This window comes from Centruroides vittatus, unplaced genomic scaffold, assembly GCF_030686945.1.
Source record: "Centruroides vittatus isolate TY-2023 unplaced genomic scaffold, ASM3068694v2 contig_754, whole genome shotgun sequence".
Lineage (NCBI taxonomy): Eukaryota > Metazoa > Arthropoda > Arachnida > Scorpiones > Buthidae > Centruroides > Centruroides vittatus.
The window spans coordinates 2,831,167-2,844,532 of NW_027122490.1; the positions used below are offsets into that span (position 1 = coordinate 2,831,167).

At 31.0% G+C, this 13,366-nt stretch overlaps 2 protein-coding genes across 2 annotated transcripts in view; both read right to left on the reverse strand.

The window, feature by feature from the left end:
- The window catches only part of LOC136981433 (rho guanine nucleotide exchange factor 11-like), a 188,423-nt gene that overhangs the window by 22,260 nt on the left and 152,797 nt on the right, over window positions 1–13,366 (reverse strand). The window contains exons 30-31 of the mRNA XM_067277756.1: window positions 9,425–9,542; window positions 6,895–7,073 (exon numbers count right to left, since the gene is read on the reverse strand). Of these exons, the coding sequence (XP_067133857.1) occupies window positions 6,895–7,073; window positions 9,425–9,542 (297 nt within the window). The remainder of the gene's footprint in view (window positions 1–6,894; window positions 7,074–9,424; window positions 9,543–13,366) is intronic.
- Window positions 851–1,672, reverse strand: LOC136981435 (uncharacterized). Its single transcript, XM_067277757.1, has one exon. The coding sequence runs from the start codon at window positions 1,670–1,672 to the stop codon at window positions 851–853; it is 822 nt and encodes a 273-aa protein (XP_067133858.1).

Genomic DNA, 13,366 nt, shown 5'->3' on the forward strand with positions numbered 1-13,366 from the left:
TGATGGGCTTTCCACGGCTTGGAAATCTTTGTGCGATGATTTGGACTAATCATAGAAGTACGATAATTCTAGAGCTGATGTTGGTCTTGTTTTATGTTGTTAGGCTTTCTAGCCCTTAGAGGTCTTTAACTGACAGATGAGAGTAATTGTAAAAGAATACTGCAATAATCCGTGATTGATTTAAACCTCATGTTTTTTTTTTTTGGTTTCGTTTTTATTTTTTGTTTTTTTGTTTTATTTTTATTTTTATTTTATTTTTATTTGTTTATGAAATATTGGCATAATTTTGTAAATTACGATAATCCTGTTTATTTTATTTTATTTTTATTTATTTATTTATTGTAATCGTACCATTAATTTACGTAATATTTGTTCGAATTTCTTATTTGATTTAAAGAAGTAACTGAAGATGGACGCTTAATGCGTTTGAAAATGTTCTTAGGATTAAAGAATTTTTGCTGAAGTTGGAATGGTTGTTTATTTTATTTTATGATATTGTCTCTTCAGTAAGCAAGTATAGTTTTATTTACTCTAGAAGTCTTTAATAACAAATCAGAAACAATTGCTTTATCAAAGAATAATATATATATATTATCTATTAATCTAAGTAATATAAATCAGGGGTGTTTGCGGGACCCCAAAAAATCCCCTGAAACTTTTACGGACTTACTACCGACATTTTGGAGTTTCGAGAAGGGGGGAGAAATGAAAAATTACAATTATGAAGTATTGAATGACCTAATTATAAAAGTTCAATGAATTACTTTTTTTGCAAAATTAATAACCATAAATTTTCAAACATAAACTACTACATTTTATGTAAATATTTTAAATTACCTGAATTAATTCTTTAAAAAAAATTATCTAATTTCTGCTGCTTTTTTTTATTTTCTGATGTTTGTGGGCTTGTCTTTCTTTTGTGGTGAACTTCATAATTGCAGGAAGGTTGACTTTTATTTTCCTCATTTACAGTTGAAGAAATTTCCTCGAGAACTGCACATGCAGAGGTAGAAGCAGTTTGCTTTTCTGCTAATGTAGAAGGTTTTTCAGAGACTTTTATAGGTGACTCATCTGAAATACATGTTTTTAAGTCCTCTTGATATGTTTTCCAACTTCTGTTCATATTCAGTAAGAGATCTTTGTGAATTGGATCAGTCATTGGATTTTTTGAGCCATATTTTTCACATGAGGTTTCTTTAGAAGCCATTAAATCATATTTAATAGTCTGCACTGCATCTAGGGAATCAATCTTAAGAGAGGTTCTATAGTCAGTGACAAGTGTATCCATTAAGTTGAATGCACTTTCCACTAATGGGCCATGGAAGCAGCTAAGGCAGGCTTTGACCAATTTAGCCAATGTAGGATACTTATAATCATTTGTGAAATCATCTTTTAAATTAAAAACTTTAGACCAATATTTATCAATTGTACACTTGACTTGATTTCCACTTTCATCAGATGTGTAGAGCATTTCTTTGGTGATATCAATATCACTCTGGTATAACCTTATTTCAGCTTCTACTTTTGACTTTTCATTATCACTAAAAATATGGGACATAAAAGATGATAATTTTTCAAAAGCTAATATTGTACTGGTTTTACCTCTTAGCTCTGGATCTAATGCTGTAAAACTAATTAGATATGAATTTTTAAGGGGTAATTTCTGTTTCATATGCTGTGCTGTATTAGTATAAGCTTTCATCAGAGAAATTTGGAATTCTTTTGCTATTGGATGATTTTTTGATAATTTCTTCAGGAGAGTGGAAGCTTCTGCACCAGTAAATATTACTTTGCTAGGTAGATGGAATTCTGGATTTGTGACATCAACCTTTAATAAATCATTATAAGATGTGCACTCTATATTTTCTGGCTTCATAAAAAAAGAGAAAAATTTTGCCATCAATTTATAAATACTGGAATGTATTAAATGAAGCATTGGTTTTTTTGTTTCAAATAATTTAATATATGTGTTGAACTCTGGTAATACTGCTGAATATAATGCCATATGCAATAAAGTTTTGTTTTGCATAACAAATAACCCATTTAGTATTCTTTTTTTCCGAGCTAAAGCATCCTTTGTGAGTTGTTGGGAATGCAAGCAAGAATACACCCCTTCAACAATTTTTTTCTGAGCTGCAGAAATATTTCTTTTATTGTATACAGTTTCAACATAAGAAAAATAATCCCCTTTATCAGTTTTATCCAAGTAGTGAAAATAAAATGCAATAAGAGCATCCCACAGATCTTTGATTCTTTCTAAAACACATAAAATGTACACCCACCTATGGTCTGGTCTCTTCAAGGGCTTAAGTTTTTTAATGGCAAGGGATTCACAGATTTTGAAAAAATTTTCTCTTTTACTGCAGCTTTTCATATCAAAATAGATGTCATCAAACAAATCTTCTAAGTGTCTATCAAAACATGAAGCAAATTTTTTTGCACAGTTATTAGCTGTGTGACATGTGTCACCATCAATATCTAATAAGTGGGGTGCTTTGTTTGATCGTAGTCTGGTTTCAACACCCTTTTTTTTCCACGCATGGTGTTACATGAGTCCATTAATACACTAATTAAGTTTGCCCATGGAATATTATTATCTTCAATAGTATTAACAACTGCTTTAAAAACAGCTTCTGAATTGCAAGATTCCATCTTTAGAGATGCAAAATGATGAACTACAACTTCATTTTGATTGTTGTCATAAAACTGCACCAATATTGCCAGTATACTTTCTTGAGCATTGCTAAGTACTTTCATCCAAATTTAGAGAAAATGGAGTCTCCTTTAAACTTTTAATGATATTTTCCTTAATAGTTTTTGCGAGCCCATATTTCATCTTATAACATGCAGTAGTCCTGGACATTTCCAACGAGTTTAGTGCCGTCTGATCGCGGCTCAACTGTTTGCAGAGTTCAATTAAATTGGGAGCTACATTGAAAGAAAGAGAATTCTCGGCGATAAACGAAGTTATTAATACCTCTTGGCGTGCTTTTCTTGTCACTATATCCAATGGCCGAGCATCAGTCTCCAGTAAGTCATCAGTATTTTTTGAATTAGCATAATTACTTAAAGTCATTGAATGTCTAATGCACTTTGAATATTTTATGTGCGTCACAGTTTTAGAATGATTTGTGAAAGCCTTGAATCCTTCCCCACCATACTTCAGCAGTGAGTTACAAAAAACACAATATGCTTGTCCAGCAACATTTATTTTCTTGCACCATGTGCCGATGGTATCCCCATTACCATCTCTCCGTTCAATCCAATTCCACCTAAATGCATTCCGGACACCTTCTTCTAATTGTATAATATCACTATTTATATCGAGAAATTTCATAGTGAAATTCTCTTGCGTACATAAATAAAAAAATATTTCAATAAACGAAACGAAAAATTTACACGTGCATCAATAAATGAAACGAAAATTTTACACAGCGGAGAAAAAAAAGTTGCGAAGCGATCAATGACAAATAGCTAATACGGCGAAAAATCCCCCTTCTCTACTTATTGGCGCCACGCCAGGAGAGATAAGACCTTTGAACCCAGAGTCACGTGATCGCACATCTGGTCGAACGAAGTCTCTCCCTTTTTTTTCTGCCGCGCCTACTTGCCGAAAAGAATCCAGAAGAGAATGTCCGAGAACCGGGGGAATGAGTCATAAAGGAGAATGCACGACCACACAAGCGGCAATCCGTTTACATTTCGGCGCATGCATTCAGTATTCAAGATGGCGAACGATATCGACACTCCGCTATCCACGTGTTTACAAATTTTGTTTTGTACCGTTTGTTTTATTTAGCTAGAAGATTTCGTCGAAGATTCGAATGAATATTTTGGATTAGAGATATCGTATTGGCAAGAATCTTGCCGAGATATTTTGTTGGATCGATAAAGAACTGATGTACAAAATAGGCTTATTCTTCGATTAAGATCTCTCGATAAAGAATACTATTTCGAGTAAGATTCGGTTGTTTTGTTCTTTGAATTAAATAATATATGATTACTGTATCTGTGTAGAATTTGTGTTAAATTTATTATTCTTTCCTCTTTATTCTGATGTTAGTTATCTCGGTTAACCGCGTCGAACTTTCCGCCATTAAAACACCACGTGATAGTATTTTCTCACGTGACTGCCAGACGAAATGTTATTGGTTGATAGAAACGCGTCTTGACGGCGGCCGCCGCGAAAGATAAAATTCGACCAACTTTCGCGGCATGAGAAAAGCGGCACGAAATAGACCTCCGCGGCGAGAAAAAGTGACGTCATTCTGCCGCTTTTCCTTGCCGCGCCGCATGTGTGCATCCGGCTTAACTCGCAATAAGGAAAGAACAAAAAAGAAGTTTTTTCCCCCTTTTCACGCATTATCACTGCCTTTGGAGAAAGAAAGGAAAAGTTTTCACCACACACACTGACCTTGCGTTTTCTGCTTTCAAAGCAAACAAAATTACCCAGATCAAAATAAATAATTCATTATTATTCCTACTTCCTTTTGAACGACGATCCCCGGAATTTCCGGGTATCGAAGTTCAAAATCCCCGGAATTCCGGGGTTTCCCCGGAGCACAAACACCCCTGTATAAGTATCTATTATACAGAATGTCTGGATTAAAGGTTTAAATAAAGAAAAAAATTATAATTTGCATTTTTGCATTGTATTTGTATCAGACTACTGGAAGTGAGTGTGTATTTTCTGTTTACACTTGTGTCCATTTGTGAGAAATACTATATCTTGGTGATAAGGTTAGTAGCATGTACAGTACATATAATGTCAAAATAGGTACATATTTATGAAGGAACACATAATAAGCTACAGTAAAAGGTGCAAGTTATTTGGTATTGCTGCAACTTATACTATCCCTCAACTTCCTTCTGGCACCATTTTTCAATGAAATGTGACTCTTCCCCATTTTGCAATTCAGATAAAGCAATTTTTGAATGGAGTTTCTCACAAGATAGATTGGTTTTCACCTCGCTGGGCCTTTTCCTGTGAGATTTTGTGAATAATCAAGTGTAGTCTGCTATTCTGACTATTGAACTTATCTCTGAAAAGTAAAAACACACTTCTGAAAATAACTTCTCATGACTGATTTCTGATTATTTTTTAATTTTATGTTATTAATGGAAAGATTGTGGTAAATTAAATTTTGGTAGGGAGGACTGATGTCATTTCTTTCAAATAAAATGGTACCTAAGTAAAGAAGAACTCTTATTGGCAGGCAAGGAAGAAATGAAAAATTATGCTTGATTAAATGTTGTCAACTTAATTTGCATGCAGAAATAAATACTAAACTGTGAAGGTGTTGAAGCACAAAACATTGTATACTAAGAAATTTTTATAATTTAAATTTATTTGCTTCTTTATTTTCTTTATTTATTTGTAATTTAACAATTAACAACAAATATTTTGCTGGATATAACTAGTTCTTTAAGGATAGAATGAGAATGCAAAGCATTAAATATGCATTGAATGACATTCATTTTTAAAGAGACCAGCATATATATTATAGCTACATGGTCAGATTTTTTGCTTATGTTTTGCAATTTTGTTCATTATAGATGACTAATCAGAAATAGATATTGGTCAGTACAGGGACAGATAGTAAATTACATCAATCTGTACTAGTAACGATAAATTGTAAGAGTATAGATCAGCTTTAAACCTAGATCTCTACTGCAACAGATTAATCATTTATAAATGGGTATATTAATTTTAAAAAGTGTATTTCAAATTTAAGTCAAATATTGAAAATATTTTAATCTTAATTATAATAATGACACAAAAATTTATGATTAAATTAAATAATGTATTTACTAAAAATAAAAAGATGCTTTCGTTTGATTTTTATAAGTGATACATATGAAAATAATTATTATTATTTGGGAAACATCAAAATAGATTATTTTAAATGAAAAATAAGTTTTAATCAACAAAATTATTAATATTTATAACTCAATATCACATGTTAATGGGCAATTTTAACTCTATAATCACCAAATTATTTATACTATGGCTGAACTCAGTTTTTGTATAACACTCAATCTTCTGAAGATAAAGGTGATTACTTAAGGTAATTAAATCTTTTTAATCTGTGTTAGAAAGACAATATTACATATTACATTCATAAATGATCATCTCATTGAATTTATTTATATTTCTAAAAATGGTGACAATATTACTGACTTGTTTATTTGTTTTAAAGTTCTAGTTAAAGTAAGTTATGATGCCAATCTGCCATATTATCAGGCTATAAGTCTAATTTAATAATTAGATATAAAGTAATTTGATTAGAGGCAGCAAAAAGGAAACTCTGGAATTCACTTTAGTGTAGTTGCTAAACAACAAAACATCAATACATTTTCTTTCTAGTCACTAATTACCTGTCAAACTTTTATTATGTGGTATAAACCAAAATAATTACATTTACATCAATTGCCAATTAAGAAAACTTTTTCTTACATCTGAGTTTGGCAAAAAAAATCTTTTCAGTGTCAGACATATCATCATCAGCAGGTCCTCACAGCTTACCTTTGAAGACCTCAGCGTAGACTGGTATTTCAAAACAGCTGAGCTGAACTTTAATATTGGTTTTGAATTTTCTAGTTCTCTCAATGATATTTAGATTGAAAATAATATCAAAACATATATAAAGTCAGAAATCTGCTGAATAAGTGAGTTATAATTAAGTTAAGTTAATAATTAGATATGAAGTAAATTTTTTATCCAATTATTAACTTAACCTAATTATAACTCACTTATTCAGCAGATTGTCTAACTTTAATCAAAAACCGAGTTTGTTGAATTGTTGTTTATATATATCAACAAATACATATTCTTATAAACTATAATAAAGTCAATAATTAAATGTATAATTAAAAATTTTATAGATAATTTACCTTATAGAGCTGTGTAATTTTATTGTCAACCTTATCAAAGGCACTCTTATCTAATTTACGTTGTAATTCATTTAAGTGATGTTGATTATCTGCTTCTTTCACAGCCTGATTAACATGAGCTAATATTCTTTTACTACAGTCAACAGCATAAAGTAAGTTGGTATATTCCACTGCATTTGCTGTTAAAAATTTAATTAAAATATTTTATAATATAAATAATTCAATATAAAAATATATAAGTGACATATAAATTACATAAGTATCAAGTTATAAGTAATGTGACTTTTGTTTACCTTTGAAAATAATAAATAAACAATTTTTAATCAATAACTTATCTTAACAGGTATTTAGAACTTGTTTCTATTAATCTGCTGAATTATTTTCAATACTCTGTCTATCAAGGTCATGGCTAAAGCATTTGGCACCAGGTGCAGGCTTAAATATGATGTCTATTTGAATAAGCCTTTCACTAGTATGTTAATTTAAAAAATTATTAAAAACACTTTTCAGTAATATAATTTATCACACTTGTATGCAACAGTTTTCTATGAATTTATTAGTTTGCCCATGTAGCAATTTTTGAATTTTGGCACCCCATCATCTCAGCATCTTGGACACATGTCTCCACTGTCCCTACCTTTCCACGGTCTTGCTGTTTATAAAACTCAAATGTTTTAGTTCTGATTCAATTCAATTAAATCTGTTGTGACTTTATAATATCCATATGTAAGGTAAAAAGAGTAGATAAGCTAAAGGTTTGGCTGAAAAAAAAATCCTTTCTCAGCCAAACTTTACATTGCTCTTAAGGTCTGTAGGGCAGTATGTGACCTAGCATTGTCTTGAAGAAAAATAATACATATTCTATTGGTCAAAGATTGTTTTTCTTCCAAAGCCAACTTCAGTCAATTCAACTGTTTTTAGTAAATCTATGTAGTAATCATTTGGTTTGGAAATGACAACTCAAAATGTATCCGTCGTCTCATATCATACCAAGATGTAATTGTGAGATAAGCAGAGGGTCAGGGGTTAATCCTCGCTGACCACTTACACTGCACGGGTTGGCAAAACCCGATCTCTTTGTCGTTGGATGGCTAGGAGGGCAAAAAGTGAGTGGGGAGGTCGTCAGTAAGTCGACAGGCGAGTTGGATTAACAGGAGACAGGTTAACAAATAAAACATTTATTAACTAACTAGAATAAAATACAAGGCGATTACAACTATTCTATGATAATATGTGATTAAATGCAGTTATATGCAAGTAGATATAAACCTCTACAAGTTCTAAACAAACAGGAGCTATGAGCTAAGCCTATTGCCGTTGCGAGAGAGAGAGTTTACAAAGGTCCTAACAAAATACCTCTTGGTGTGAGATTGGAGGATAGAATTCGATGTATGGCGGTCGCCGACGATGTGGAAGAGTTGCTGTAGGTCTTCTCTGACAGGACTTCATTCCTGGGCATGGAGAATGAATAGACACAAGTATAGGAATAACTTCCAGGCGCGACGCACCCTAAGTTTCTGGTGGTGCGAGCTTTTAGTGTTAGTGTGGAAAGCGGTTGGTTGTTGACGATGACTTGCGAATTCTTGACAGCTAAGTGTCAACTTTCCCACCTAACTGTTGATAGTTACTGGAGACCTCTGCTCCATTTCTCCATGAGGAGTTTTTTCTATCGGTGATTGTTTACAATAATTTTCCCACTAAAATCCGTGGTCTCACATAATTCTTGTCTTGGCTTAGTTGAACCTCTTCCCTGGAACTAAGTCATTGACTATGATGATTGACAATAGTGGGATACTTGTTTAGAGCCCTTTAGAATCATTTAGCTGAAATATATATGAATAGCACAGATGATTTCAGAACTGCTTTAACTGAATAAACTACTAGAATTTTATAGACATGATATTGAAAATTTAGCAGATTAATGGAAATCCACAGAAACTGGTGAAAAAATATGTAATTGATTAAAAGTTATTATAAAGTTGCTTTATTTATTATTTTTGAAAGTATAGAAAAACTATTATTTATAGGATGGCTTAATATTTAAACCTATAAATTAAATAATGGACAGTATTTGAATAAAACAAAATTAATTTTTGTAATTTCCAGAATAAAACTTTCAGTTTCTCAATGCATGTTTGAAAATAATTTATTTCACAAAAATCATATCAAAATATAACATGATAACACGTTAATAATTCACCATATGGTATATCAATAAATAATGATATTTTAATATAATTGCATAATCATATATTGTTATTAAAAATTAGTTGTAAAGAATTACAATTAGTTCAGTTGTAATTCTTTACAATTGATACAATTGTATCAATCAAATGTTCATTCAATTATGTAAATCAACTACACATTTTTGTTATTGATATTTTATTATTGTTAATTTCATATTAAGATGACTATTATAATAGCTAAACAAAAAAATTACTAAAATTAAGATTTTGTTTTAAATAATATTTTTATATTGCATAAAAAGTAATTTTGATTGCAAAAAAAAATAATGAAGACAATTTATTACCTGGAGTGTATTTTGCAACATTCTCTAATAATAAAGGATATTTTGTTAAACGTTGAAACCCTGTTGCTATAATATCTTTTAACTGTAATCTTCTGCAAATATATTGAGCTTCAGCATCCTATTATTAATAGAAAGATAAAATATATTTTAAAAAATGTTTCTTAATTTTATAATTACTAATAATAATAATAATAATAATAATAATAATAATAATTTATTTCAATATAATATTCAAAATTATTACAAAATACAGTAAGACCCCACTTAATGCTGATTCAATATAATGTGGTCTGCTTGAAGGCTCAAAATTTACAGCAATTCAAATTAATGCGACATTTCATTGATTTGTATATAATATGATTATTTCCAAACACGAACCAATCAGTAAAAGGTGGCAATTTGTCATAGTGCTGTACTTTCCTTAAATCTATGGTTGTTTGGTACAATTTTGGAAAAAAAATATAACATCATAGATGCCATAGGCAATATCAACTTCACTTGGCAAGAATTAACTGATAAATGCAAGAACAAAGTGTGGAAGAAGGTATGGCCAAAGGTATCCAAGAATTCACAACAAGAAGAGCCTATAGCTGTATCGTTAGGTTGACCAAATTGTCAACCTAATTAATTAATACAGCAGGACTAGGAGGATATTGAGCAGACAGCAGTATATTGAGAAGTTACTGCAGGTTTCTGGTGAGAGCCTTACCAACGATGACCTTCAAGAACTAGCAAAACAAGGAATTTGCGTAGAACTGGAAAATGGAGATTCTGAAAATGAAGAACCCAAAGAATTTCTCTACAGATTTCCTTAGTAAAAGTTTGGTAACAATAACTGAAATCATTGATCAAATTGTAGCAAATGATTCAGATTTTAAAAGGACTGCAAAAGCAAAATGAGGCGTTTTGGATGTGATCTTCTGCTATCGACATTTGCTTAAAGAAAGAAAAAAGCAACAAATAAAACTACACAACTTAATCAGAAAAAGCAAGAATTTCAGAAAAGCCAGGACTTTCAAATGAAATGATACTACTATTCCAAATAGAACTGTAAATGCTAATGAAAAATCTGAACCTAATAAAAATATGTTATTAATTAAATGAAAGTTTAGAACAACAAGCAAAAAAATTGAAGGTATAAAATATAATCTAAGCAAGTTACAATACTAAATACTAACTTTAGAACAATATAAAACAAAATAAATATGTAAGAGGTAACTGAAAAATTAACCCTTGTCTGATAAGCTATTTTTATAACACAGATAAGATGAATCCAATTAATTCTTTGGCCATGATATACATTTTTCTTTTATGTTATTGTTATTTTGAGTTACATTATTAGTACAAAACATGTTTTTTTTTTTAAAAATCCTTTCAATTACATTATGCCAACAAATTTTATTTGCATTTATTTTCACATGCATTTATTTTTACTGCATATAAGTCTTTACTGAATGTTGACTGCATAAAGTATTGTTGCATACATTAAAACATTATTTTTCTTTTGTGGTCTTTCTCCACTAGAACAGCATATTTGAGCTAATTTGTCTTTTTTTTTATGATGCTATAATCTTGTACAATATTTTATCATCAAATCTAATGCACTAAGAAAGATTCTGGAATAATCAGTAGCTCTGAAAATAGAACCATAAAGAAAACTCCATAAAACTTTGTAACTTCTGGTATAGAGTTTCAGACATCTTGCAGTAAGAAGTCCAAAAATACTTGAATTTGTATTATCTCAGATAGTTTTCATTGGTGGTCTCAAATAATGATTACTATATACTCATATAATTTCCTGGTTTGTAAACCAAACAATTTGCAAAAGTATATCAGAAGTTACAAATAAGTAAAAACTCTCAAGTATATCAACAACTTTTTTCCAGGTTGAGGAATGATTTTAATTATACAGTATTATGTAACTGACAATGGGATGGCTTAATGTTGGAATCACCGATTTTGATCAAACTCAATGAGGTTATAGTGATCCCCAACAACTGACATGTGCAAAGCAGTAAGGTGCAATACTCAAAAATTAACAGAGAAAATTGAGGTTGAAATTGCAAATCACTTAAAACCTACAGAATTTCCCTCATTTGTAGTGTGGCTGGTGGCTCGGTGGGGTGTTTTATAATCGCAAGGTTCATATTTCAAACCTTGGTGGTATCAATATTATTTCTGACAAGACTGTCTTGTTTATAAAATCGCACTGCCAGCTGGATAACCAGCTTAGATGTATAAAGAAGTACATGTCAAGAGTTGAAATTTGGCACAGAGTATTAAGTGTCCAAATCATGTGCACATAAAAAAAATGGAATCACTTGTCCATGGTGGGCCCTGTTCTACTAAGTACATTGAAGAATCAAACACTAACAATACATGGTTATTCTGTGTACAAATGAACTTTCTAGGTTAATTTTCAACTTATGACCACACCTCGGGAATCTAACCTGATCATAAGTAGAGGAGTGCCTGTATATAATAAAAAACTTTACATTTTTTATAATTAAAACAATTATGATTGATTGTTAGTCATTCTTGAAAACATCAAATAAAAATCACGAATTCTCATCATTCAGAAGCACAACAGCAGCAACAATAAATAAAAAATGTTTAGCAGTACAAGCAGAGACATAGTCAGAAAACCAAAAACTATTTTCATATTTACCTCTAATGTAAAAAATATTATCGATATATTATAATAATATATATGTGGTACGATCCAAAAGTTCGGGGACTGCAGTAATCTATGACAACAAAAGCATGTATTTGAAGTTACAGCGTATGAAATGGATTCTACCAAACCACTTCTACGTGTTCAGGTTAATTTCACCCATGTCATGTGATTAAATGGCGAGCACTGCTGTTTTTTTCCGGAGATAGTTACCTTTGTTCTGCGACATAATAAAAGTGGCGTTTCAAGAACAACCTCCAACATTTCGACTTTGCCATGGTAGAATCACTGTACACCTTTCTTAGCAATTTTAAAGTCTCCATAGGTGTTTTACCTAAATGCTGAAAAAATTTAATGTTGGAGGTTGTTCTTGAAACTCCACTTTTATTACATCGCAGAACAAAGGTAACTATCTCCAGAAAAGAACAGCAGCGCTCGCAGTTTAATCACATGACATGGGTGAAATTAACCTGAACACGTAGAGGTGTTTTGGTAGAATCCATTTCATACGCTGTAACTTCAGATACATGCTTTTGTTGTCATAGATTACTGCAGTCCCTGAACTTTTGGATCATACCACGTATTTATATATATGCAATGTTGAAACAAACACATTGATCAGTGTCAGTTACTAATATATGTAAAATGGTATATATTTCTTATGTTTATGATATTGATTTTTAAATAATAATTTCACTTTTGGACAATATGTGTTCTTAATTTTAATTTATAATAAAAAAGGACTTTATTATACATATGGATGGTTTCTCCGATGTTCAATGTTTAAACATAACACAACAAAAATTTAATAATAATAATAATAATAATAATAATAACCACACAATACAGACCAATTACATGTCTTCCAACACTCTACAAATTATTGACATCCTGTACACACACTACACAAAAGCCTGGGCACATTACAATTGAATAGAAACATATACATCACACTACAGAAGGCCACTATATTGAATACATGTCATATTGTGAGAAAATTCCTGAATACAGACACACACACTGATACACTTCTTTAATTTCTGTTTTGGTTACTATGCCTTGACTTTGGTCTGGCATAATACACAGCCACCGGTGTTTGGTCTCACTTAACCCAACACAATAATAATAATAATCCAGCAACATTTAAAACTGTGTGGGGTACCATCTGTTATGATATTTTACTACCTGTACCCTACTAACTTTTTAAAATTTTTAATTATTATAAAATGGCAAAAAGCTTAATTTTGAGATTAGGGATGAGTTTTATA